Raw genomic sequence first — 23,726 nt, forward strand, 5'->3', positions numbered from 1 at the left:
TTATTTTATTATTTTTTAAAGATTATTTTTGTTTTAGTATGGGAGGGGCAGAGGGAGAGAGTGAGAGAGAATCTCAAGCAGACTCCCCGCTGAGCATGGATCCTGTCTCAGGGCTGAATCCCAGGACTCTGAGATCATGACCTGACCTGAAAACTAAGAGTCAGTTGCTTAACTGACTGAGTCACCAGGCACCCCAAATAAAACCAATTTTAAAAGAAGAAAAAAAAAATTAATGAATGGCCACTTGAGAGTTCCTGCAGCCCAATCTGAATTTCTATTTATTGAGTATATCAGGAAGTATTTTCATTTAAAAATAACTGTATTTTTAGGGGCACCTGGGTGACTCTGTTGGTTAAACTTCTGACTCTTGATTTCAGCTCAGGTCATGATCTCAAGGTCCTGGGATAGAACATCATGTGGAGCTCCGTGCTCAGTGTGGAGTCTGCTTGGGATTCTCTCTCTCCTTCTCCCTCTGCCTCTCTCCCTGCTCACACTCTCCTTCTCTCTCTCTCTTTCTTTCAAATAAATAAATAAAATCTTAGGGCACTTTGGTGGCTCAGGTCATGACCCCAGGGTCCTGGGATTGAACCCCACGTCGGGCTCCCTTCTCAGCAGGGAGCCTGCTTCCTTCTCTGACTCTCATGCTCTCTCTGTCTCTCACTCTCTCTCTTTCTCTGTCACAAATAAAGTCTTTAAAAATAAATAAATAAAATACATAAATAAATAAAATCTTAAAAATAAGTAAATAAATAAATGTATTTTTAAATGTCACATTTGTTTTTCTGTTTTCTAGAATAAGTTTACTTCATAAGGTGCTTATATTGAATATTTCTATCTACTTTCTATCATTAAGGGAAAAATAATACTTTTAATTTGGTACCATGTAAATATAATCTAAGATCTTTCTAAAAATTTCAGCTCAGATGTTCTCAATTCTCATAATTTCCTCAGTTCTACAAAAAGTTTGAAGTTAGCATCTTTTAAGTATGTTAAATATTCTTTCTGAAAGTATATGTTAGATTTACTCTTCACAGAAAATATTGTGGGTTTGAGGCAGGACCACTAAAAAATACAATTGCAGTAGTTTTGCCCTGCTCTGTACAATCTCAAGTCAATTTAATATTCTGAAGGCCTATTACTATCAAGCCTTTTCCATCCTAGCTTATTATCTTCTTTTAATATTGTTTAAATTAATCAAGTTATTGGCAGTCAACTGGCCACTAGGGATTTTTCAATTAAAGGAGGTGATGTGAACTTAAAAGTAGTATAAGTAATTTCTTTACTCATAAAACAGATGGCAGATACTTCAATTACCCTACAATATAAAATGAAGTCAAAAATAAAATAAGTGAAATAGGCTATTTTTTTTACCTGAGGACCTGGATCACCACTCTCACCTTTGGCGCCAGATGAGCCAGGCCCCCCCTATAGAAAAAAAGTAAGAATATAATCATTTAATTGAGTAATAAGTCCTTAACTACTTTTAGCCTACCATTTTCATGTGAAATAGTCAAACACTATTCAAAATATGTTTCATTGAACTAGTATAATTTTATTAATTAATACAATAAAATTTTCAAACCCTTTGAAATACATCTCTTTTCAGATTTATTGTATTCCAATGTGTAAACCAAATTTAAAAGTCTCTATTTAAACATAACTACACAGAAGCCAATTTCAGGAAATCACACTGAAAGTTTCTTTAATGTGTTTACCATCACAGTACTTACGATGATACACAAGGCACTATTTATTATTATACTCTGATGTAGTACCAGAGGCAACACATTTTTACTGAATCAGTTATACACTGAATCCATTTATACAGCAAGAACTTGGCAAAATGTTATTGCTTTTACACTCAGAAATTTCTCAGACACTGAATTCTATAGCAATAAAATGTCAAGAACAGATGCTACAACTATCATTTTAATTGTCCTGAAATAATGTCAAAGCATTTTTTCCCAAAGTGGTCTGTTTATTTCCCACAAGAATAAGTCCTTATGACAAAAAAACCTCTTACAAATGTTTACATAACTCAAAAAGTGCGATAAAAACCTGGCACGTTAACTGGAAAAAATATAAAATCACTTTATAAAAGTGTTGTGAGTTTTAAAAATAAATACTAGGCTGTTCATTCCCCTAAAAAGCTTTAGGACATTAAAATTGAACATGGTGATAATAGTTACTTCATACGGAAGAAGCATACTTCGGGTGTTTAAGAAGTTTCTGATTTATTTAAATCAATATATATTCAAATAGTGGTGCATTGAATCATTATACAAAAAGATCAAAATTGTGCTAAGTCTGGAAATGTTAGCTATCTAGAGCCTCCTGGTGGCTCTAAAGGAAAATAACTATTAATCTGACTCCTAAGAAATATGGAAAGTGAAGTAACATGAATATTCTAATCTTGAAAATTAAACAATAATAACCTTCATGCTTCTAATTAAGAATCCTTGCAACTGAATTTTTTCAAGGGAAAACCTGGGGTTCTATATTAAATCAGATTATTAATCACTGAATTGAACAAATTTATAGGACAATTTGTTTTTAATTTACTGCACTATATTCTCTGTATATAAGCACGGCCTACTCAACAAATTATAATTACTTTGTCCAAACACTTACTCTAAAAATTATCATGCAACAATTGACAGTAACAGAACAGAAAAAATAACTGCAATATTTTCTACAATCCCTGTATGTTTTATAATATAAGCCTCTACTAGTCTAGAAAAGCAATCAGACAAAATAATTGGATAAAGAATTTTTCACTGGAAGAATGTTTATGTTTGTGTCTTAATATATTGATGTAGATTTTGTTTCTTTTATAATAAAATAGTTTTAGACTCTAGAATCAATAGATATTTGAAAGTCTTTCATAATTTGACATTTTGGAGCAAAGTATAATAGAAGAGAAAATGGTGAAAAGAAGCAATATGTTTTTCTCTAAATACCTACTTTTAATATTAAGCATGCTAAAGCTTCCCATAACAAAGACTTAAGCAGTGAAATCAATTAATCTTGTATCCAATGTATGACATTGAGAAGGTGTACGTGGTTGCCAATCTTTTCTCCTGGCCAACACGCTGTGAATGACTGACCCGCCATGATTGTTTGGTGAAAACAGTAACTGCTAATAGAACATGCTTTCATTGCTATGCTTGTCAGGATGATAGGTAGGAAAATTCCTTTAGAAAATGTATTTTTAGAGATCCTGGAGTGATATTTTTAAATTAGGTAACATATGGTGGTATTTCTAAACATGCTTGATTGTAGGAATCAGCCTGGTGCACTCATTAAAAATATAGCTTGCCACATCCAACCCTGAATCTTTATCATCGGAATCTCAAGTACAGGGCCCCAAGAACTGTTATTTTTAATAAAATATACAGATAATTCTTCTGCCCCCAGATTTATAAAGCATTAGCATACTGCTGACTTTCCCTACTCATGTGAATTTGAGTTATTGCTAACAAGCAACGAAATATTAACTCTGTTTCTTTGTTAAGTAACATAGATTCTTCCAGGTTTCTTATTATTTTGCTAGAATATATGTTCTAGATGAGCCCATATCATTGAGTGTATACCTGAGTGTATACCCTTCAAAATATATAAGCTATACAAATTTTTAACCGAATTAAAATTACCATAAATTTATGCAACTACATAACAAATCTTTGAATAAAACACATGAAGAGAACTATTTATTACCCTACTAAGATCAGTAAAACAGATTAAATAATTAGAAGACTATTAACTTGATTCAAACTTGAATAAAATTGTTTTGCTGTGTCTACTAAGTAAATAAAATGTAAGATTTTAATGTTCATAGTAATAATTTCTATAAACACCATTATTTCCATAAAACATACTGAAAGCATATAAATTAATATGCAAGAACAGGAGGAAAGGCTTTTTTTTAATAGAAAACAAATACTTAAAATAGAAATTATTTATTCAATTAATTCTAAAATCAATTAGAACCGAGGTTGGACTCCTACAGTTTTGTTTTCTCTTAAGAAAAAATATGATTTGAAAAGAATCTTTGTGTTTTTTTTTTGTGAATTGCTACACTGCTTAACATTTGGTAAAAGTTTCAAAATATTTGAAGGTATTTTTTAAAAACCACTTGGAAAATATTAGCTTGTTAGCAAGCTTGCATGGAAAAATAAAACACTGTCATTTTCCAAGAGTGTCCAAAAGACAAATTAATTTCTCTAATATCTGAAGCACTTTGTGGAATATTGAAGGCAAACCGAAGTTTAAGCCAATTATCCTGCTTGCTCCCCAGATTATGGAATAATTTAACTGACCTCAAACATTTTTTTCTTTCTTAATGAAAATTCTATTAAACACAAACTTAAGTCTCAATAATTTAATGTCAAATTGAATTTTAATAACTTGGAATATTGTGCAAATAAATTATGCTTATAATTTGAAAAATTAATAGATATGACTCAATTATATTTTTCATTGCATTTATTTGATTTGAAAATTCTTTACTGAAACTTTTTTTATCAAAACTTACTGAGGACTGAATTGAAATAGACTTTTAAAATGGAAACAAAATCAAGCATAAGTAGGTATATGTATCTATTTTCATTAGCTAGAAATGTGAACAATGCTTGGCCAAAGTTGCAAAAGGAACTACTAATACATGGATTTAAACCTACGTTATCTTATTGAGTAACCTACCACAGGACCCGGTCTTCCAGTTAGACCCATTGGGCCAGGTGGACCTCTCAGAGCAATCTAGAAAATAAAGGAGATCAAACTCAGGGATGCTTTCCTGGACAAGCATATTAAACCACAATATTCATTTGCACAAGCTACCTGTAAGTAACAGATGATCAACACAGGTATAATAGCTACACACCAGAAAGAGTGCCTGATTACTGAAGAATTGCAAGTTTCTAGAATGACAAATGACTTAAATAAGTATCAGATGTTCTTTAAACTGCTGTATCTTGTATACAATCTTGCACCATATATTATTATGATTCATTCAATGATAAAAGTTAAAATAGATTGTAGTATAAGATATCTAATATTTTATAATTTTTCTACTCTGAAGCGTACTTCAGAATAAAATATAGCCTTCTCTTAAACATGCTGGCACAATTATCATTGAAAATCCTTCTAGAGGTGAAGAATTTGAGGTGCTTTAAATAAAAAGTTTCTAGCAATATTTTAGGAAAAACTATGACAACTAAAGCCAGATAGCAAGCAAAATTTATCAGAAAATATGCTAATACACTTCTTTTTAACAAATCTCAAATTTAACCTTACAAGAAAAATGCATTCATTTTGTATAATCATAGGCATGATAGATTGATTACATGCACTATTGATACTGAATATTAGAAACATGAAATTAACATACTTGAAAAGCTGGAACAAGTGGAGTACAAAGGGTAAATACTTGATAGATGTTAAGTTAGTATGGTGAGCTATTTTTGAATATTAGTGATTCCAAAAGATGAATATATTTAGATTATCAAAACAGATATCCAAAAATAATACTGTAATAGAAACAATATGTAAAATCATATTAGAAAAGTGCATGAGATAAAAACAGTAGGATCTCCAAAGTTCCACTACTGACTCACCATGAGATTTTTGACAATATACTTCTTAATCCTTGAGATTAAATATCTGAAAAATTGGAATTATAATGCTTGCTATCTATTTCCAAATAGGTTAAAAGGACTAATAAAATGAGGAATTCAATGGCCTCATAAAATATTTAAGCTCAAACAATTACCTTAAATTTGTTGAAAGTAATATAATTTATAAGATGAATTGTAAGAATCATTAGCAAATTATTTTAAATATTTTTAGGTGAGTGTTATGCCAAGATCTAATAAACAAATTCTTTAATATTTTTGTCTATATATGTGATATAACCAAATAATGGCATCTTTTCAGGTGGACAGACTTAATAAAGATAAAAACAAATATGAGAATAAATTAGAATCTTCACTTATGTTTTCAGATATTTTATGCACTCATAAATTTATGATGATAGACTTATAAATGTTGAATTTTATATACTCATAAATTTACCCAAAGTTATCACAGAAATTATTTATATCACTTAAAAAAGTGGGCCCATATCCATACCAAATGTAAGCCCTTTATTTTTTTCCTTAAAAAAATCCTGTATTATGAATAAAAGTATTATATGACTTTCTACTCTTTCCTAGTCCATTCTTTAGACTTTTTAATTGCAGTGAATTTAAAAAATTATAGGTCTTATAAGATATAGTGGAAACTTTCAGCTGATGAAGGATTATAAACAATGGATTTTGTAAAAACATTATAGATTATGATGATTAGAACTTAAATACATATTTGAAGGTTTCTTTCTTATATGAAAATGCTTAAAAGAACTTGATTTCCTGGAATGTTTGGGATATCATGAATAATTCATTAGATTAGGAGGAAAAAATTATTTCAAACCTTATTCCCTTATTTCTTTTTTTCATCAGCTTCTGTCTTAGACAGATTGTATGTGAGAAATAGAGAGTGCTAGGCATAAACCCATCGATACCCTTTGAAAAAAAATTAGAAAATTTGTGTTTTGGTTTATGTGTAATTGCTAGAATTATATATGGCAATACTGCAAGAGTCAGTCATGTAACTTTAATATTCAATTACAGAAAATATTCCTACTGGAAAAAATAGATCATAACCTTAGTATTTTTTCTGTCTAAATTCAATGTACTATCCAGAAGCATTTTGTTTATAACAGTAGCATCATCCAGATGCAGATACACACGCGCACACACATGCATACACACACACACACACACAATCTGATTTAGAATCAGCTTACAGGAATACACGTTCATTCTTTCTTACCCGGGCCTGCTGAAGAATCGCCTGGGCCTGAGCTTCCTGAGCGGAGATGGTTGGTCCTTTGGAACCATCACCACCATAACGAAACTTAGAAAAGAGAACACAGAGAAGTTCAAAATTAGCCTTTGTCAAAAAGGTGCCTTAATTACTAATTAAAAACTATTTACTGAAAATGGTGGGATTTTATAAAAGTACAAAGTAACTTATATGACTCAAGATACTTAGATTTTTTTTTTTTTTTAATTCTCCTGCCCACAATGGAAGTTCCCTGGACCATGTTTACCATTTGTAGAAGAGATTAGAGACTTCTGATTCTAAATTCCATAGTCTCTGAAAAATCTGGAATAAGTTATCATATATTTTTACTTGTACAGATTTTACCTATTTTTATTCATTCATTTGTAAGAAATCCAAATGTACTCAGTTCAGTGGTGGTTATAGATCAATTGCTATTTTGTAGAGCAAAACTTCTGGAATCTGTATGAATACAGAGGAAATCACCCTTGAGATATATTTGTTTTGTTTACCTTTTCTTAGGTATTTATAATAGGAAACTCACTCTCCCAGTATCTTTCCACAAAATTCTAAAATTCTAAAGATCCTTTTAAATTTTAACTAAAAATGCAGCATCAGTCAATTTCTTACTCTACCTGATTATTACTTGAAATTTTATTACATTTAAACAAATTAATCAAAGTTCTTTCCAGGAGAACAAGGGCAACTTTAGAAAGCAATCTTATGGTAAAACAATTTTTGAGCAATAAATAATGACAATATAGATATATTTTCTTTAAAAAGTATCAACTGTTATCTCTATGGTGATAAATAGCATATTAATACGTTAAGTAACACATGAAACACATGTTAATCATATGACTCAGGATGAAGCACATGATTGGAAATATTAAGAACAACCTCTAAGCTTTGTTGTCAAAACCTAATCAAATAATGAAACCTTAGTTCTAATGCAGAGATTGATCTTTACCAAATTTTTGTTTTAATAAAATTTCCCGTCATTTCTCAACGCTGCTTGACTTCAAGTATCTCTACCTCATACAATGGTTTTTAGTTAATTGCTCTGTAATATGGTTCAGCAACATTTTTCAACAATAAGATGATGAAATATTAAGTCATCTTTATAGCAGTAAAAAAAATCCATACCGGTAACATTAACATGGTACCAGGAGGACCAGGTAGACCATCAGCCCCTGGTAAGCCAGGACGTCCTGGGGGACCCTAGGAAAGTAAATCATCAAAATTAATAAATCAAATAAAGAATCAAGTTTATTAGAAGTAGAATGAATTTAATAACATTAGTCTATATTAACTAATTTGCATTTGTCCTCCCCTTCTTGGTTAATCTCCTTTTAGTAAGTATACCTAGAAAGGTTTTTTTGTTTTTAAGTGGGGCTTGAACTCATGACCCTGAGATCAAGTCATGAGCTGAGATCAAGAGCTGGACGCTTAACTAACTGAGCTACCTAGGTGCCCTGCAAGGGTTGATTTTCTTTGCACTAGTTTTATAGGATTTTAATAATGCACAAAGTTATTGGTTACTCAAGGACGAAGGAAAAACAGGGCAAGAGATTTTACAAGAAGAGTTTGGACTGACAACACAAATGGTCTATTTTACCATGTGATTCAGGACATGCTCTTCAAATTAGAATTCAGGTTTATTAACTCAGTCTATCAGAATCCAACTAAATATTCATCGGAGTTTGTGGAAAACATGTCTCAATTCAGACTAAAGAACCGAATCTAAGGTAGCAGGTTCATCTCAAAGTGGAAATTTGTTGAAAATAAGGTTTTCTTAATAATTACAACAGATAAGTGCACATTGTTCATTCTCACTTCTAAAATTATAGTTAGAAAAGTTAAACAAAATGTTGCACATTGAATTCACAGACTTCTTCCCCTTTCCAGTGAGGATAACATGTCAAACTTGCAGAATATATTGTAATTATTTTAATCTATGTTTTATTTTTTTGTTATAAAGAGTCTTCCACTTACCCTCTCGCCAGGGTCACCAGGGGGTCCAGTGGGGCCTTGTAGACCAGGGGGACCCATAAGACCCTACAGAGAAATAAACCATGATATGAGTCAGATCTTATTATCATTCACGCAAATACATCCCCCTAATATCAAAAAAAAGCTCATTTTATATTTCATAAATATATACTTGTCTCCCAAACAATTGCCCTATTTATCTTCCTATGAAAAGACAACGTATAGGAACCACTCGGTAGCTAGCTTAACGTTCCCTCTATGAAGCTGCTTTCAGGGTGGAGGCAAGCATTCCAAGGAAAAACAGGAAAGGAGAACATGCCAATATAAAGTCCTGAAATAGAAGTGGGTTTGCAGTTCCTAATGAAGAAATGGTATACTCAATTAGACCTCAAAACTGTGATAGCAAACTTGAAAAGTAGAAATCGTTTAGCTTGGAGGCATTTTTACATTTTCTTTTATGGATAAAAAGTATTTAAAGGCATCAGCATAACATATTTATTTCAGATGACAAGGACTTAACTAATTCCACAAAAGACAGTGATTCCTTACAAAGTCGGATCAGTACAACTACCTGAGAATAAAGACACACGAAGCCACATCAGCCTCACTAGGAAGTGACAAAGGAAACTGATAACCACTCCATTCAGAGAACAGATAAGGCAGCTACTGTCCACTTTGAATTCTCAACTCCATCTATCGAGATATACCTATACTTCTTTAAAAAAACAAAGATGGTTTTTTTTTTCACTATCGTAACTTACAGATATAAAGCAGAAAGATGAGGATAGAGGATGCAGAGGTATTTAAGCCAAAAAAAAAAAAGAAAGAAAAAAAAGAAAAGAAAAGGAAAAGAAAGAAAGAAAGAAAATTAAACAAAATTTAATTCCACTGCTCTCAAAAGAATAACATTTGGAAAGACAAATCAGAGAGCAATTCAAGGCAACCAGGCCCTCTGATAAAACTGTTTGCCTCTATCATTCAATACTCAAATTAGTATAAAATTTATAAATTCAATAATGTAATAGAAATTCTATATCTGATTATTTAAAAAAATTAAGACAAAAATAATCTTGACACAGTTACATACCGCAGGTCCTGCTGGTCCTGGTGGTCCTTCAATAAGCATCCCCTATAATAAAAAAAAAGACAGAGAATCACTACTAGTGAAATGTAACCCCTAACCTCTCGTCTAAGCAGCTCTAACAAAGCACCACATCATTGCATTTCAAAAAGTAAATTCTCTATTTCTACCATATAAAACCAATTACGAACAGTTTTGCATGGGGAAGGGAGAGAGTTTAAAATGATAAGAAAACATAGTCTCTGTCCTCGGAGAATCTGTGAACTAATTAGAAAAGGAATAAATATTCAGAAAAGTAATATTAAAAGGAGAATATGCTACGTACTCCCAAGAAGGCCAGAGCAAAGAAATTTGACCAAGTTTTCCCTAGCACCCAGAATAATGCCTGGCACAAAGCCAGAATTTAATACATATTTACTGCGCGAATGAAAGAACAGAAGTTAAGTGGCACCTAAGCACTTTAATTCAAGAAAAGGAGAAAAAAGTCCGAGCAAAAGAATTGGGGATAAATATGAGATAAGCTCGTCAATACACAAGAGAACAGAGTACTGTTTCAGGATAAGAAATTCATTCCACAAACTATGATTCTACTGCCAGAAATTGTTTTATCATTTAAAAAGTTAGTTGTACATTTTCAAAATAAGGGCATATTCATTCTGAAAAAAATATTTAAAAATTCTTTGGTGAGTACTTGGCACAATTTCTCATATTTTGGGTAATACAGTAGATAGCCAGCAATACCCTTATAGACAAAAGTAACCTTTAACTCTCCCCCCACCCAGTTTTTCAGTTTTTATGGCCTTGCAACTTCTGAAATGATTTTCATAATCTTGAAGCTAACAGTTAAGCATATTCCCCTTAGTTCTAATGCAAGTTTTCCCCAAGTTGATGATTAGGGAGAACAATAGTAAAATTGCTTTCCAGTAAGAATTTGCTTTTTACCAATATCTTGAGTAGTAATAACATTAATATAAATTTTAAAAATCACTTTTGGAGTGAATTAGACCGATTCTTCGATGGGAAAAAAGGAAGTGAATTTTAAAAGAAATATTTTCATATCATAACGTGATATTATCTGGATATTAAACAAGAAAGTATCTAGGTCAAATAATACATGTCTAATAATGTCAAGTTAGATAAATTGAAGGAAGTTAGAAAAGCTACCATCTGGTTATGTCTCAACTACCAACACTTGAACCTTAGCAAGTTACTTAAATTCTCTAGGTCTCAGGTTCCTTTGTTGTAAAACGAGAGAATGAGACTAGACAAATTTCAGCTACTTTCAAATTCCAAAATTCATGTCTCTATATTTTTTGGATGATTAAAATTTCACATGCCAGAAATGGCCTCACTCACTAACTCACTTATCTGTGGCACATTTTAAACATTTGGACATTAGAATTTTATATATAATGTAAGGTGATGATGGCTTATAGTATATATTAATTAATTGTACCAACCTTTATAATGTATTCACACCAATACTCACAGGTTCAACTACTGCTGGTTCTCCTTTCTGCCCTTTTTCTCCATATCCACCATGGCCATTTATCTGTTGAGTGAAAAATTCAAGCAGCCTGTCTTTAAGTAAATAAGGTCATTTAAGTTGTTTTTTTTTAAAAGAAAATTTAATCATCCAAGTGCATTTAAAAACAACCTATTAAAATGTGCTTTTTAAAAATAGAAACCTATTGAATGTTCAAATACTGAAAATATAAAAAGGAAAGTATAATGAACATTAATACAATTCTTGAATAAGATGAAACAATTGTTTCTTAAAGACATATTACAGAAAGATAAAGACATCTGTAGACTTCAATTATTATTCCAAGGTGTTAAGCAAAAAGTGTCATCAAATTAAATTTAACAAAATAAAGGTGGGGGTTCAGGGGGTAGAAGAAATGGGTGAAGAGGGCCAAATGGTGAAAAAAAAAATAACAAATATGGTACCATACTGCGCATCGATAGAAATTTTTTTTCAAAATTAAAAAATAAAATAGTCCAAAAATCAGAAATTAGACTTACTATCCAGAATAATAACTATTTTAAACTTATCAATGACAAGACAATTTGGATACAATTCTATTCAAGACTATACTTTCAAATGAGGCTCTGGTAGTGTAGGCAGAACTACAACTGCTGAAGATTCCCATGAGGAAGAATCTATCAAGATGTCCTAGTAGTGATAAATATTTACAATTTACATAAGAACACAACTTGTATTTTACACCTGAAAAGACATCAAGATAAACGCGAAAATACTCCAAAAATAAGACATACAATGACACAGAGCGTAATACTGACTTACGCTTGTTTCTGTGATATCTGTTTCTGCTGGAACACCTGGACCAAATTCTTCATTAGTGGGACTTGTTGGTTTATCTTCATATTCTTTATATTCATAAAAATCATATTCGCCTAAATCTCCATCTACCAGGAGGTCAGAGTCCCTGCCGTCTATTCCTTTGTTTTCATTTAGTGTATCCTCGGAATTTTTCCTCTGGGAATCATAATCCTCTCCCGTTAGATATTCTTCAGTAAATACTTCTTCAACTGGATTTGGCTATTAATTTAAGTTGCAAGGAGTTGAAGAACATGAAGTTTACTGTTAGTAAAGCAAGGTAAGCATTTGCAATTACAGATTGATGGAATGTGACGGGAAGCAATTTAAATGCTACTCAAGCAAGCCTGAAGGCCACGAAAGATAGCCTTTCAGTATCATTGAAAGAAATATTTTTGTACATTGGTATGTACAGGGAAATATTGCTTTCAAGGTACTTTTCCCAATAAACTGCAAATATTCACATGGATTCAGCATGTGTATTTGCTGGTTCCATTGAAAAAAAAACTTGTTAGTCAATTTTATATTTGCTTTATAGTTTGAGATTTGGACAATGAAATATGCACATAGTTAAAGCTTTGTTTAATTTTCAAACCTTACAGATAATCATTATGAAATACAACTGTTACCAGAAAAAACATGTAAATTTGACTCTCAATCACAAAAATAAAATGTTAATGCCAATACTGAGACTTATCATAGCAATTTTTACAGAGTATCTAGTATATAAGAAAGTATTATATCATCAAAGAGTTCTTTGAAGCAAATAAAATATAAATTATAGTCTTCGAAAATTCAAGACAATGAAATAGAATATATCACTGTACAATCTCATAGAGAGTAGAGAATAAATATACATTTACAATTAAATATCAATAATACTCCCTCAGAGATAAATAAACCTAGTGTAATTTTCCTTATCACATAAGTAATTCTTTATTAATAGCATAAATCTGAATCATATTTATTATGTAATTTTAGCCATAATATGACTTTGATGAGGTTCAAATTAAATAATTTATCTTGCTACTCTCTGAATTTCATTTTAAGTAACTTGATTTCTACAACAGTGAATCTAGATGACAGAATAGTATTAAATAAATGAGTAGTAGTACACAAAATCATGTGAGTAAAAAAAGTGGCTAAATGATTAATTTAGCAATTGCTAAATAAAATAAAATGTCCAATAACCATAATATTTTGTGTTCTTAGACAGGGAGGACATACTATCTATAAGGGATGAAGATTATCCAATATGTGTATATTACTATGTTCATAGCTCTGAACTAAAAAAGATTATCTAGAAGAATTTGGCTAGATAGACACCTTGACTCAACCTATCCATTTCTGGAAAATGATAGATTTGGACTAGCTGAAACCTAAAATCTGTTCTCACCCTGAAATGTTATTTTCTAAAGTGTGTGTTTGCATGTAATGCACCATTGGGTTTATTTGCCTCACTGGGACACATGTTATATAAATTTTCTTATTGCTAAATGACTCAGGTATTCTTCACACCTGGCATGATAAGTATTTCACAAAGTTAAACTGAATTGCACCCTCATTTTTTCATGATAAGAATGTATGCATAATATGAAATTCAGGAAGATTGTTTGATTTATACCAGTATGTGCTTAAACATTTTCATAGAAAAGAATGAAAAAGGGTAAGATATATTAATTTAATCATAAACATCGTACTCCTAACAAGTTTGAAAATGTAAATAACTATTAAAATCCACTAAGCCTACATTTTCTCAAGAAGCTTGCTGTCATGAAAATGCATGATTATTGGTCAGGTGAAATAAATTCTAATTGTATCATTTCATGATACAATTTTCACTTTAGAGGAGTCTCTTCCTCACAGAAAAATCATGTTGTGAATACCTTTCATCACAACATGTTGAGAAGCTCGCTCAATCCCAGAAGCAATCAAGAAAATGATAGCAGCCAATTCAGTTTAATCAACTTGCATTTGCATGAAGCAAAGAATCATGCAAAACCTGAATTGGCTGATTTTAAATGACCTGTTTCTAGTAACAGTGAATCAATGCTGTTGTTCCTCTTACCTCAGTAAAGGGATAAAAAAATGGAATTCTCACAAGTTATAGGTTCTGCCAGAGTGAAGTGCATTAAGAAGTATTACACACTTAAAAATCTGAATTGTAATTCAATAGTGTCAATGAGCTTACCTCATTTGGTCCAGATACATGTCTAGGAGCTTCTGTCTGGTAACTTTCCTCTGTTCCGTAGTTGTATTCTTGAAAATCATCAACAATATTTGCCTAGTGATAAATTCAAAAGAAAACCTGTTATAAAAATGTAAGGTAATCCCAAATTTAGGGAAATCATGATTTAATTGGGTTATCGGATTAGCCAAATGGGCATTTATCTAGTTGGGTTAGGACAATGACTCATCATCAGAGATCTTCCAGCTTATCCAGGAGAGATCTTGATTGCTTTTTCTTTGCTACCTTTACCCCTAGTTTGGCTTTTGCTGCTGCTTGATAACTTTTCTTCTTCTTGGATGCAAATTTTTCAGATTTAGGGGGTGTAAACTTTTTGGACTTTTCCTTTGACTTAGTGGCCACTGTCCTCGTCTTCTTTTTGAAATTGGATTTCTTTTTCTGTAAAACGTGGTGAAAGATGGAATGGGAAACATAAATAAAGTGAAAAGGGAAATGAAGAGCATGGATGAAAGGAAGGACAAGCAAAGCAAAATGAGCATCATTCCTTCAGGACAGCTACTGTCGAATAAAAATCACAGTTATTGGTTCATAGAAATCAGGTGAATGAAAGGCTTATGATGAGTTCGAGGAACAGGAGACACAAGAAACCATGAAATGACAAACAGCAGGACACCATACACAAAGGTGCTACTTTGTTTTTACCTCGGTTTGTGCTATTGTCTCCTCAGTTACAGTGGGTGTCTCTGTTACAAATTCAGCCTCCTTATACTCTGCTTCCCCATACTCATAGTCATATTCCATTATATCCTCAGGTGCATACTACATCGCAAAGGAAAAAATATCAGGCGATTTTGTTAGTTGCAGGTAATACTAACAACAAAGTGGTAATAGTCTTAACTTTTACTTACAGTAAAGGTTAAGAGGCAAGGAAATGTTATTTAAATGTTATTTTGTATTACAGGAAGTATTATACCATCCTATACAGAGTATAATAACATTGGAGTGACAAAGCAGATTTTCTAAGAGCAGAATCATGGTTAGGAATGTGAGGAAACTAAAAATTTTGAATACTAATTCAAACTTAATTAATATTCAAAACTTTTAGTTAATGGCTTATTTGGAACACGCAATTATGTACATGGTCACAGTTGTTAAATATTCATGTTAATTTTTATTTGTAAAAATTGTTACAAAGTAATTTGTTAAAATTCTCTAATAATTTTACTGTAATGTCAATGGGTACTTTTTTCATTAAATTACATGCTTGAAATTTGAAATATGAGAGTAATCTTTCCAAGTATGAAAGAATGTTTATGCTGTGAATCAGAAAGGAGAGATAAGGAAAACGAAATGCAAGGAACATAAGATGAGTCTAAACAGAACACTGGAACTAATGAAAAAATAAAATCTAAAATTTATTCAGAAATCTCTAATTTGCTAAGACTTAAGGTCAAAATGAGCACAGAATACTTGTGAAACATTTAAAGATTCAAAATTAATCTGTTTCTAGTTGATACATTATTTCTGCTTTTCAAAAAAGCATAGCAGTTAGACCTCGTAAACTACTTAAACTGAACTCACACTGGAAAACAGTATTTTATACTAGATCCTTCTGTATCAAAATAACTTAGTTGGAAAGAGGTATGGTTCTTAATAGAGGGATGTACAAGATAATCTTACATATTGAGTGATATGGAAGATAATGTATTAGTCTTCAAAACCAACTATCTCTATCAAAACTTTAATTTGTAAACAAGAATATAGTTATTGTGAAACATATATTAATCATTGGTTTAATCAAAATAACTGGAAATACATAAGGTCATATATACATAAAATATTAAGCAGCAAACGCAACAAGCTGAATCTCTAATGTATATATATGCTAAAGGCAACCTATTTGGAATTCCCTCAGTATTATATTTGGTAAAATTCCAATTATACCCCAACTAGACTTCTTGGCATTTCAAAATTGCCACAAAAGGCTTTTTGATCCGCCAGAAAAATAACTGTTGACCATATATCTTTTAGAAAATTTGCGATCACTGTGCCTTCTAATAAGCTCTATTAACTACAGCAATGCAAATGAGGGCAAATTTCACAGACCTATAATGAGACATGTCCAAAGCTGGTCCCCTGGCAACATTCTACATCTGGCCTTTGATGAAATACCCTCACTAGAGTGAATTTTCTAGATGGTTCAGCTGAAGGTCACATTGAAATATAAACATAGACATGCCTTGAGTTTTCTTCATGATTGTCAAAACACTGATTTGATTAAATTAATTGAAATGGATTAATAATTTTATCTACTTAGTAATAGTTTATCAACAAATATACATACAAAGTACTTCAGCAAAGATGTATTCTAATTGAATTTGTACAGAATTTCGTAAAATAGAAAAATTCACGTATAGAACACTGAACATTTGTTTGTTCATGCCTCTGCAAACATTATTAATAACTTCTTAAATAAATAAAATGATTAAATGTTGAATTTAGATACATATTAAAAAGACATTAATGGAGATTGAATATTGTATAATGAATAATTTTTCTGTAGTTATGGTCAATCATGTTGGAATAAGAAATATTAAATTTACATAGCTACTAGCTGCCAGCTTGAAGTAAAACATAAAAAAGAAAAGATTTGACAGTCTATTTATGCTGTAAAGTTTTAAAATTAGGCAGACTTTTCAAAATCAGGTGCATCTATAATGAGTTTTAAAAACATAGGACAATAAACAAAGACACAAACGGCTGATTTTTCAAATGCACAGTTTAATGCATCTTAAATGAAGCATGGTATTCATATCAGTATATACCAACTTCATGTCATATTTTTTTTCTTGTAGAAGGAAATGTATGACCTCTATAAACATCTCTTCTTTTAAACTCTTTCCAGATGAAGACCAACTAGACCAATTGTGATTATGGAATACTGGAGGAAATAATATTCTCTCCTCCTTAGACACTAAAACACATCTTTTTCTTAGACTCTTTCAGGAGTCAATGAAGAATCACTGCTTCTGTTCTTTTTTTAAAAAAAAGATTTATTTATTTTTTGGGGGGAGGGGTGGAGGGAGAGGGAAAGATCTCAAGCAGACTCCCCACTGAGCATGGAACCCGAGATGGAGCTTGATCTCATGACCCTGAGATCATGACCTGAGCCAAAGTCAAGGGACAGACGTTCAACAACTGAGCTACCCAGGCGCTCCTGTTCTTATTTCTTTATCTAAACAACATCCCTTTGGTGGTGGTATTGAGTACACTTAGCACTAATGTACATGAAGATTTATAATCTACTTTCGGAGATGAACTTCTTTACTTACTACGGAATTTTGGGCTGCCTTGAAAACAGAACTAGCTGTAATCAGTGAGATGAATATATGCAAAAAGACATGCAGTGATGGGATGATTTCAGTTTTGATATGTGAGAGTAGCCTCGCATTAATTATAGTATGTGAGGAGAAAGGGTATTCTAGAAATGTCATAATCTGTTCTTATTTAATTTGTTAGAAAAATGGTGGCATCAGTAAATATCTGTGCATCTATGAGAACTGGAATATATGATAAATATTAAAGATTAAGGTAATACATTTGGGAAAGTCGGTTGGTGTTTAAATTTCTTATAAAACACTATCTTGCCTTTACTTCATTTTTCTTGTTCATTCTTTATAAAAAAGAATGGCAATTGCCTCCTATGTATAAGATACAACAGTTTGCATAATACATTAAGAAATAACCATATGTAGATTTCACACTTAATTTCTTATAAGGTTGTAGAATAAACTAACTTGAGAAAATCCCAAAACATCATAATTTTAATATTAGTTACTCTTCTATATAAATGGTATCGTGTAGGTTCAAACAGAATTAAAGTTTGACGATATTATGACTATACTTAAATCTACCTACATTATGCTTTTCACTGTATGATGATGATGTGATATTGTGGCAAGCATATGAAAAGACTGAATTTTAGGAATGACTTAGAAGATGTTATTTAGAGGGTATGAGCTAGACAAAAGTATAAGTTGGAAAAATCACCCTTGTGTTAATTGATAAAATAAATTGACTTATCTATTAATCCAAATTAGAATAATGAATATGCAATGTCACATATTTATTAATGGAAAATTAAGCACTATAAAGTTCAACATGTATGGTCAATGCTCTATACTGCTTTCATGTTCTTTACTCACTGGCAAGTAACATTGCTTCCTATGTTGTACAGGAAGAACATATGTAGATCAATTATTAAAATGCATATTTAAAATATAATTACATATTATGGCTGTATGTCAAAACTAATATAAGGGCTGTTTACTAATTTGGTTAACCAGTTTATTTCATAATTGTATAGAATGGTTATATTATTGAAGTATCAATGTAATTTACAATTGGGAAAAAAAACGTGAGCTGATTCTTCAAAAAAGCTTTTCATTGTAACACAGTCAATATAGAAACCGGTAAGAAATGCTATATTTATTATAGAATCACCCAACCGGATTTCCATGCAGTATTTATAATAGCAATACATTGTTTTTCTCCTCAAACTCTCATAGTAAAGTTTGACTTCTCAATAGAATGTTAAATATACATCATCAACAACTAAAGTAGAAAAGGGCAAATTTACTTTTTAAAATTTACTTTTTTATCCAATAAAAATGGATAAAAACTATTTTGCTTTAAAATAACTCAGTTTGACATGATAACATTAAAATACAGTAATAAAACACCTCAAGGTGGTATATTAAGAAAGCATACCTTCATTCTTCGGAAAATCAGGGCCATATTTGTAACTAAAAAGAACAAAACTTATCTTCCTTAAAATAGGAGCAAAATAAATCTCAGCAGTCTCAGACATGTATAACATGTATAAATGTTATAAATTTTAATACTGATTCATCACATAATCTCTAAGGTATATAAGCACTAAACCTGATGGTATTTTACCTATCCTTTTGGAAGTCACACACACACACACAAAATTGTTTAAATAAATCCTGAGGGAATAAAAAGAAGGAGGCACTGGAAAACTGTGAAAATAGCAAACACAACTACCCAAGCAATGTCTTTTTTCTCTCTCATATTTGCTTTTCTGTCAGCTTCTTAAGACTTTATCCTGTTTTAAGAAAAACATTAATATTAAGTCATGGACAAGATCAGTGCAACAGAATTCACTATCATACTTTAAAAAGAAAAGTGATGTCAACAAATATATCTCAAGCATTTAGATGGTAAAATCCTAGCTGAACTCACATGCAAAAAGAACAATAAATTAAAATAAAAGATAAGATCCCAGCCTCTACTAAGTAGTCAAGCTCAAAAGATGGCACCAAGTAGTATATTTAGGAAGTAAGAAGAATGCTACTCGAGCAATCTTCAAACAGAAAGGCAGCTTGGATGTTTTCAAACTTCCAACCCCCCTCCTAAAATTTAACTCTTCACCTTGAGAAAAAAGAATCGAAAAAAACTGTTTTGCTACCAACTAAAGACTAAATTCCTTCCCGTTTGTTTGTTTTTTAATTTAAGAAGCTCCACATCAAAGGATTTTACCAAAAAATCTGGACAAGGGAACACATTACTGTATTTTTTGTTTGTTTGTTTGTTTTTTGGGATATTTAATTCTGCCAAAATTGCTATGGTTATGCGAACTTATTTTTTGGTCTGAAAGAGAATAGGGCAAAATTTCATTCTGGTAAATTTTCTTGCAAAAATAGCCTGGGAGTATGGTTTGACACCTGAATTTCAAATAAAGTGACATAATATGAATCAACGTACATGAATAGTTTTAGTTACTGCATTCAGATCATACTGCTTTTCATTTCATTGCTCTTTATATTGAATTTTGTGGAAGAGAAAGAAAACATACATATCAGTGTAGCATAGACAATAAGAAACTGAAAAAAATATCTCTCTAAATACTCAACACAGCCTGTAACTTTAAGAGAGCTCTAATGTCACTTTCTCATCTGCCTGAATTGCCAGAGGCAAGTACACCAGAGGATATGTCACCCTTATCTTGAGGCTGTGTTAATTATTTAACTGCAGAGGGCAGAAATGTAGCTTTTAGTTAGTTATGTAGCAAAAATATAGCTTTTAGATAATTATCTTTTTTTTCATCTCCCCCAAAATGAAATATGTTCATATACAGAATATACAGTGGGTTACCTCTATGTTTAAAAAATTTAAGTAACAGAGTAGTTAAGAGGAAAAAACACCCAAAATCTTCTTTAAATCACTTCTTCCTAGAAATATTAAAACACTATTAAAAATAAAGAATTCTTTAATTAAAACTGAATAATAGATATAAGCCTCAGTACTACAGGGGTAGATCAGTACCATTGAAATGAGAAAACATGCCCAGAGTTTACAGTCCTCACCTCATCAATCTGAGGTTCCTGAGCCTGAGCGGCCTTGGGCACTGAAGAGTCACAGTCTGGACTGTAATGCTCACAGTAGTCATACGCGGCTTTGGGGTCACCTACGATCAACAGCTGCTGGATGTCCCCCTGTCAAGAAATAAACATGGATGTAGTCAGCATATTCAGATATACATATATTCAGAGCAAGATTTACCCAAGACAATGTGTAGGGTATTTTTAAACACCTGAAGAAGAACTATCACTTACATTCAATGTTAAAAATAGTCTTAACAAAACAAACAAGCAAAGGGAAAAGAGAGAGACAGACAGACAGAGAAACCAAGAAACAGACTCTTAACCATAAAGAATAAACTGATGGTCACCAGAGGGGAGGTGGGTGGGGGGATGGGTGAAGTAGGTGATGGGGATTAAAGGGCGAACTTGTGATGAGCACTGAGTAATGTACAGAATTGTTGAAGCACTATATTGTACACCTAACACTAATATAATACTGTATGTTAACTATACTCGAATTTAAAAAGTTAAATAAAAAATAGTCTTACAGGATTAAAGAAAAATTCACACCTGTTTTACAAATCAGCTGTTAATATTAACACCTGTAATCACCTGTTATTCTATTCTGTGGTTCAGAGAATCTTTACTATATGCATCCATTTGTTAAAACTTGATTTTACTGCATTCACAGTTTATACTGCATAAAATAAGACAAATAAAATATAAGTAATAAGCTGATAAATAAATAAATAAAATTTAAAAACTGTATATATATAAAGATAGTAATATATTTTAAATATAAACTGAAGAGTTCAATCAAATTAAATGGAATTATTGTTAGGCAAATTTATATGAGAATTTTTAAATGAAAATATAGATTCTACTATTTTGTTCTGGTAAAAGAGTACAAAGATGAGTAAGAAATGCAGAGACCAGAAAAATTGAAATTATGAATAAAAAGGCATAAATTTCGTTTATTTTTATTAAGAATAAATGGAGCATCTAAGTACGTTAAAACTCACTTATCTTGAATTCTGCATAATTTTAATTAAAAAATTACAAATAATTAGTAATAGGGTTATCTAAAGAGTTTAATTTCAAGAGATTCAGGAAACTGGTTCTGGAAACTGTGTAAACAAGAGAAAAATAGTAATATTCTGTTCCTGAAGCACTCTGAATACTTCCACAGGGTCTATTTCAACATGAAACTAGTTTCATATAAATCCGGGGGTCATGGCCATATCAATCCAGAATTATACTCAGGCCCAGAAGAAGTTTTAAGTTAATATCCATTTGACTTGATGACTCAAGTCCTTGTAAGTTTCAGCACATAAAGTCTGATTCACAGAACTCCTGATTCCATTTTGAATAATTTCAAAGTTATTCCAGCATTTCTTCATTTTGTTAACAGGAGCTATACAGCCTATATAGCCTAAGGAAAATATAGACATTAAATTTAAAAAGTCTCTCTCACAATGAATCCCAGGCAAGAATTCTTAGCACTTCTGTACAATGGTTGTTTAGTCATTTCATCTGATCTTTCATTGAAACAGTGCTTTAACAAACCATAAGAGATTCTTAACTATAGAGAACAAACTGAGGGTTGGTGGAAGGAGGTGGGCGGGGGTAGTCTATATGAGTGATGCGTATTAAAGAGGGCACTTGTGTCGAGCACTGGGTGTTATATATAATTGATAAATCACTAAATTCTACTCCTGAAACCAATATTACACTCTATGTTAACTAACTAGAATTTAAATAAAAATTTGAAAAAAAAAACAATCTTTAAAAGTGCATATACCATGTTAATACGGTCAGGTAACACACATATAAGAAAACATCTACTTTATTTCCCAGTAAAAGATAAAAGAATTCAGAATCAGCCAATATCCATCTGAAAACTAAAAGGTTTATAATAGTCATACTATTATAAGTGCTCCAACTTCAAAATTATTTATTTTCACATGTCATGAGGCAATATAATTAATCAATCAAATTAGATTGTTTCTGAGATTTTTTTCAAGGTTCTTTTTTGTAATTAGATAGGAAAGTCTCTAATATTTCTTTTCTGTCCACTAGTTGTAAATATGCTCACGATAAATTAATATAAGTTCTTAAAATTTATTGATAGCATTTTTAAAACATTAACTGATCAATTTGGAACACTGAGTACCCACTACTGAATTATATGCAAATAATTAGTCATATAAATGGATAATAGTAAGTAAGAAACAGAACTTTGAATACACAGTTTTTCATTCTGCTGTTAAAAAATAATAATAATGAGGCATTATTGAGTATATCTTAAGTGCTGGCATCACTGAGGGTTTCAATTAGAAATCTTGACTCCTGAATTTTCTTCCAACTTTGCCATTAACCATGTTGGAATTATGCAAGTTACCTCATTCATCTTTTGTAAAATGAATACATGTAGAGATCATATCTAAGTTTCTCTCCAGAATTTCAGAATTCCATACTTAAGTATAGGAAATATAATGTACCAACTGAAGCTACTGCTGAAACAGAAAAAAAAAAAAAAGTTGCCTATCTTCTAAGCATATGGTATTTTTTAAATAGTATATTTTTTAGAAGAATTCTGGTTTTCTAAGTTCTTACTTGACTTCATTAAATGGAATCCTGCCAATCTTTCCACTATAAATTCTTATTTCAGGTGTTTAATATTTAGCCATAAAATATACTACTGGAAAGAAACTGAAAAATTCAGTTAAAATGCTACAGTATAATTTTCCCCAGAAGGTGTTTTACAGTGTTTTATGTTAACCATAGGACATGTTGTGAGACAAGTCTGTAGATAAACAAAAGCACCCTGACAGGTTGAATAAACTGTAAATATTT

The 23,726-nt window shown here is 31.3% G+C and overlaps 1 protein-coding gene across 2 annotated transcripts in view; it reads right to left on the minus strand.

Moving 5' to 3' along the window:
- Window positions 1–23,726, minus strand: part of COL11A1 (collagen type XI alpha 1 chain) — a 188,127-nt gene that overhangs the window by 107,747 nt on the left and 56,654 nt on the right. The window contains exons 5-15 of one of the 2 annotated variants that reach the window (XM_011224596.3): window positions 20,874–21,002; window positions 14,770–14,922; window positions 14,488–14,580; window positions 12,264–12,518; window positions 11,445–11,507; window positions 9,962–10,003; window positions 8,878–8,940; window positions 8,029–8,103; window positions 6,871–6,954; window positions 4,702–4,758; window positions 1,372–1,425 (exon numbers count right to left, since the gene is read on the minus strand). In XM_011224596.3, the coding sequence (XP_011222898.1) occupies window positions 1,372–1,425; window positions 4,702–4,758; window positions 6,871–6,954; window positions 8,029–8,103; window positions 8,878–8,940; window positions 9,962–10,003; window positions 11,445–11,507; window positions 12,264–12,518; window positions 14,488–14,580; window positions 14,770–14,922; window positions 20,874–21,002 (1,068 nt within the window). Of the gene's footprint in view, window positions 1–1,371; window positions 1,426–4,701; window positions 4,759–6,870; window positions 6,955–8,028; window positions 8,104–8,877; window positions 8,941–9,961; window positions 10,004–11,444; window positions 11,508–12,263; window positions 12,519–14,487; window positions 14,581–14,769; window positions 14,923–15,186; window positions 15,304–20,873; window positions 21,003–23,726 lie in introns of both variants that reach the window. The other variant, XM_011224597.3, reaches the window with a different exon arrangement.

The sequence above is a fragment of the Ailuropoda melanoleuca genome, chromosome 2, assembly GCF_002007445.2.
Source record: "Ailuropoda melanoleuca isolate Jingjing chromosome 2, ASM200744v2, whole genome shotgun sequence".
Classification (NCBI taxonomy): Eukaryota; Metazoa; Chordata; class Mammalia; order Carnivora; family Ursidae; genus Ailuropoda; species Ailuropoda melanoleuca.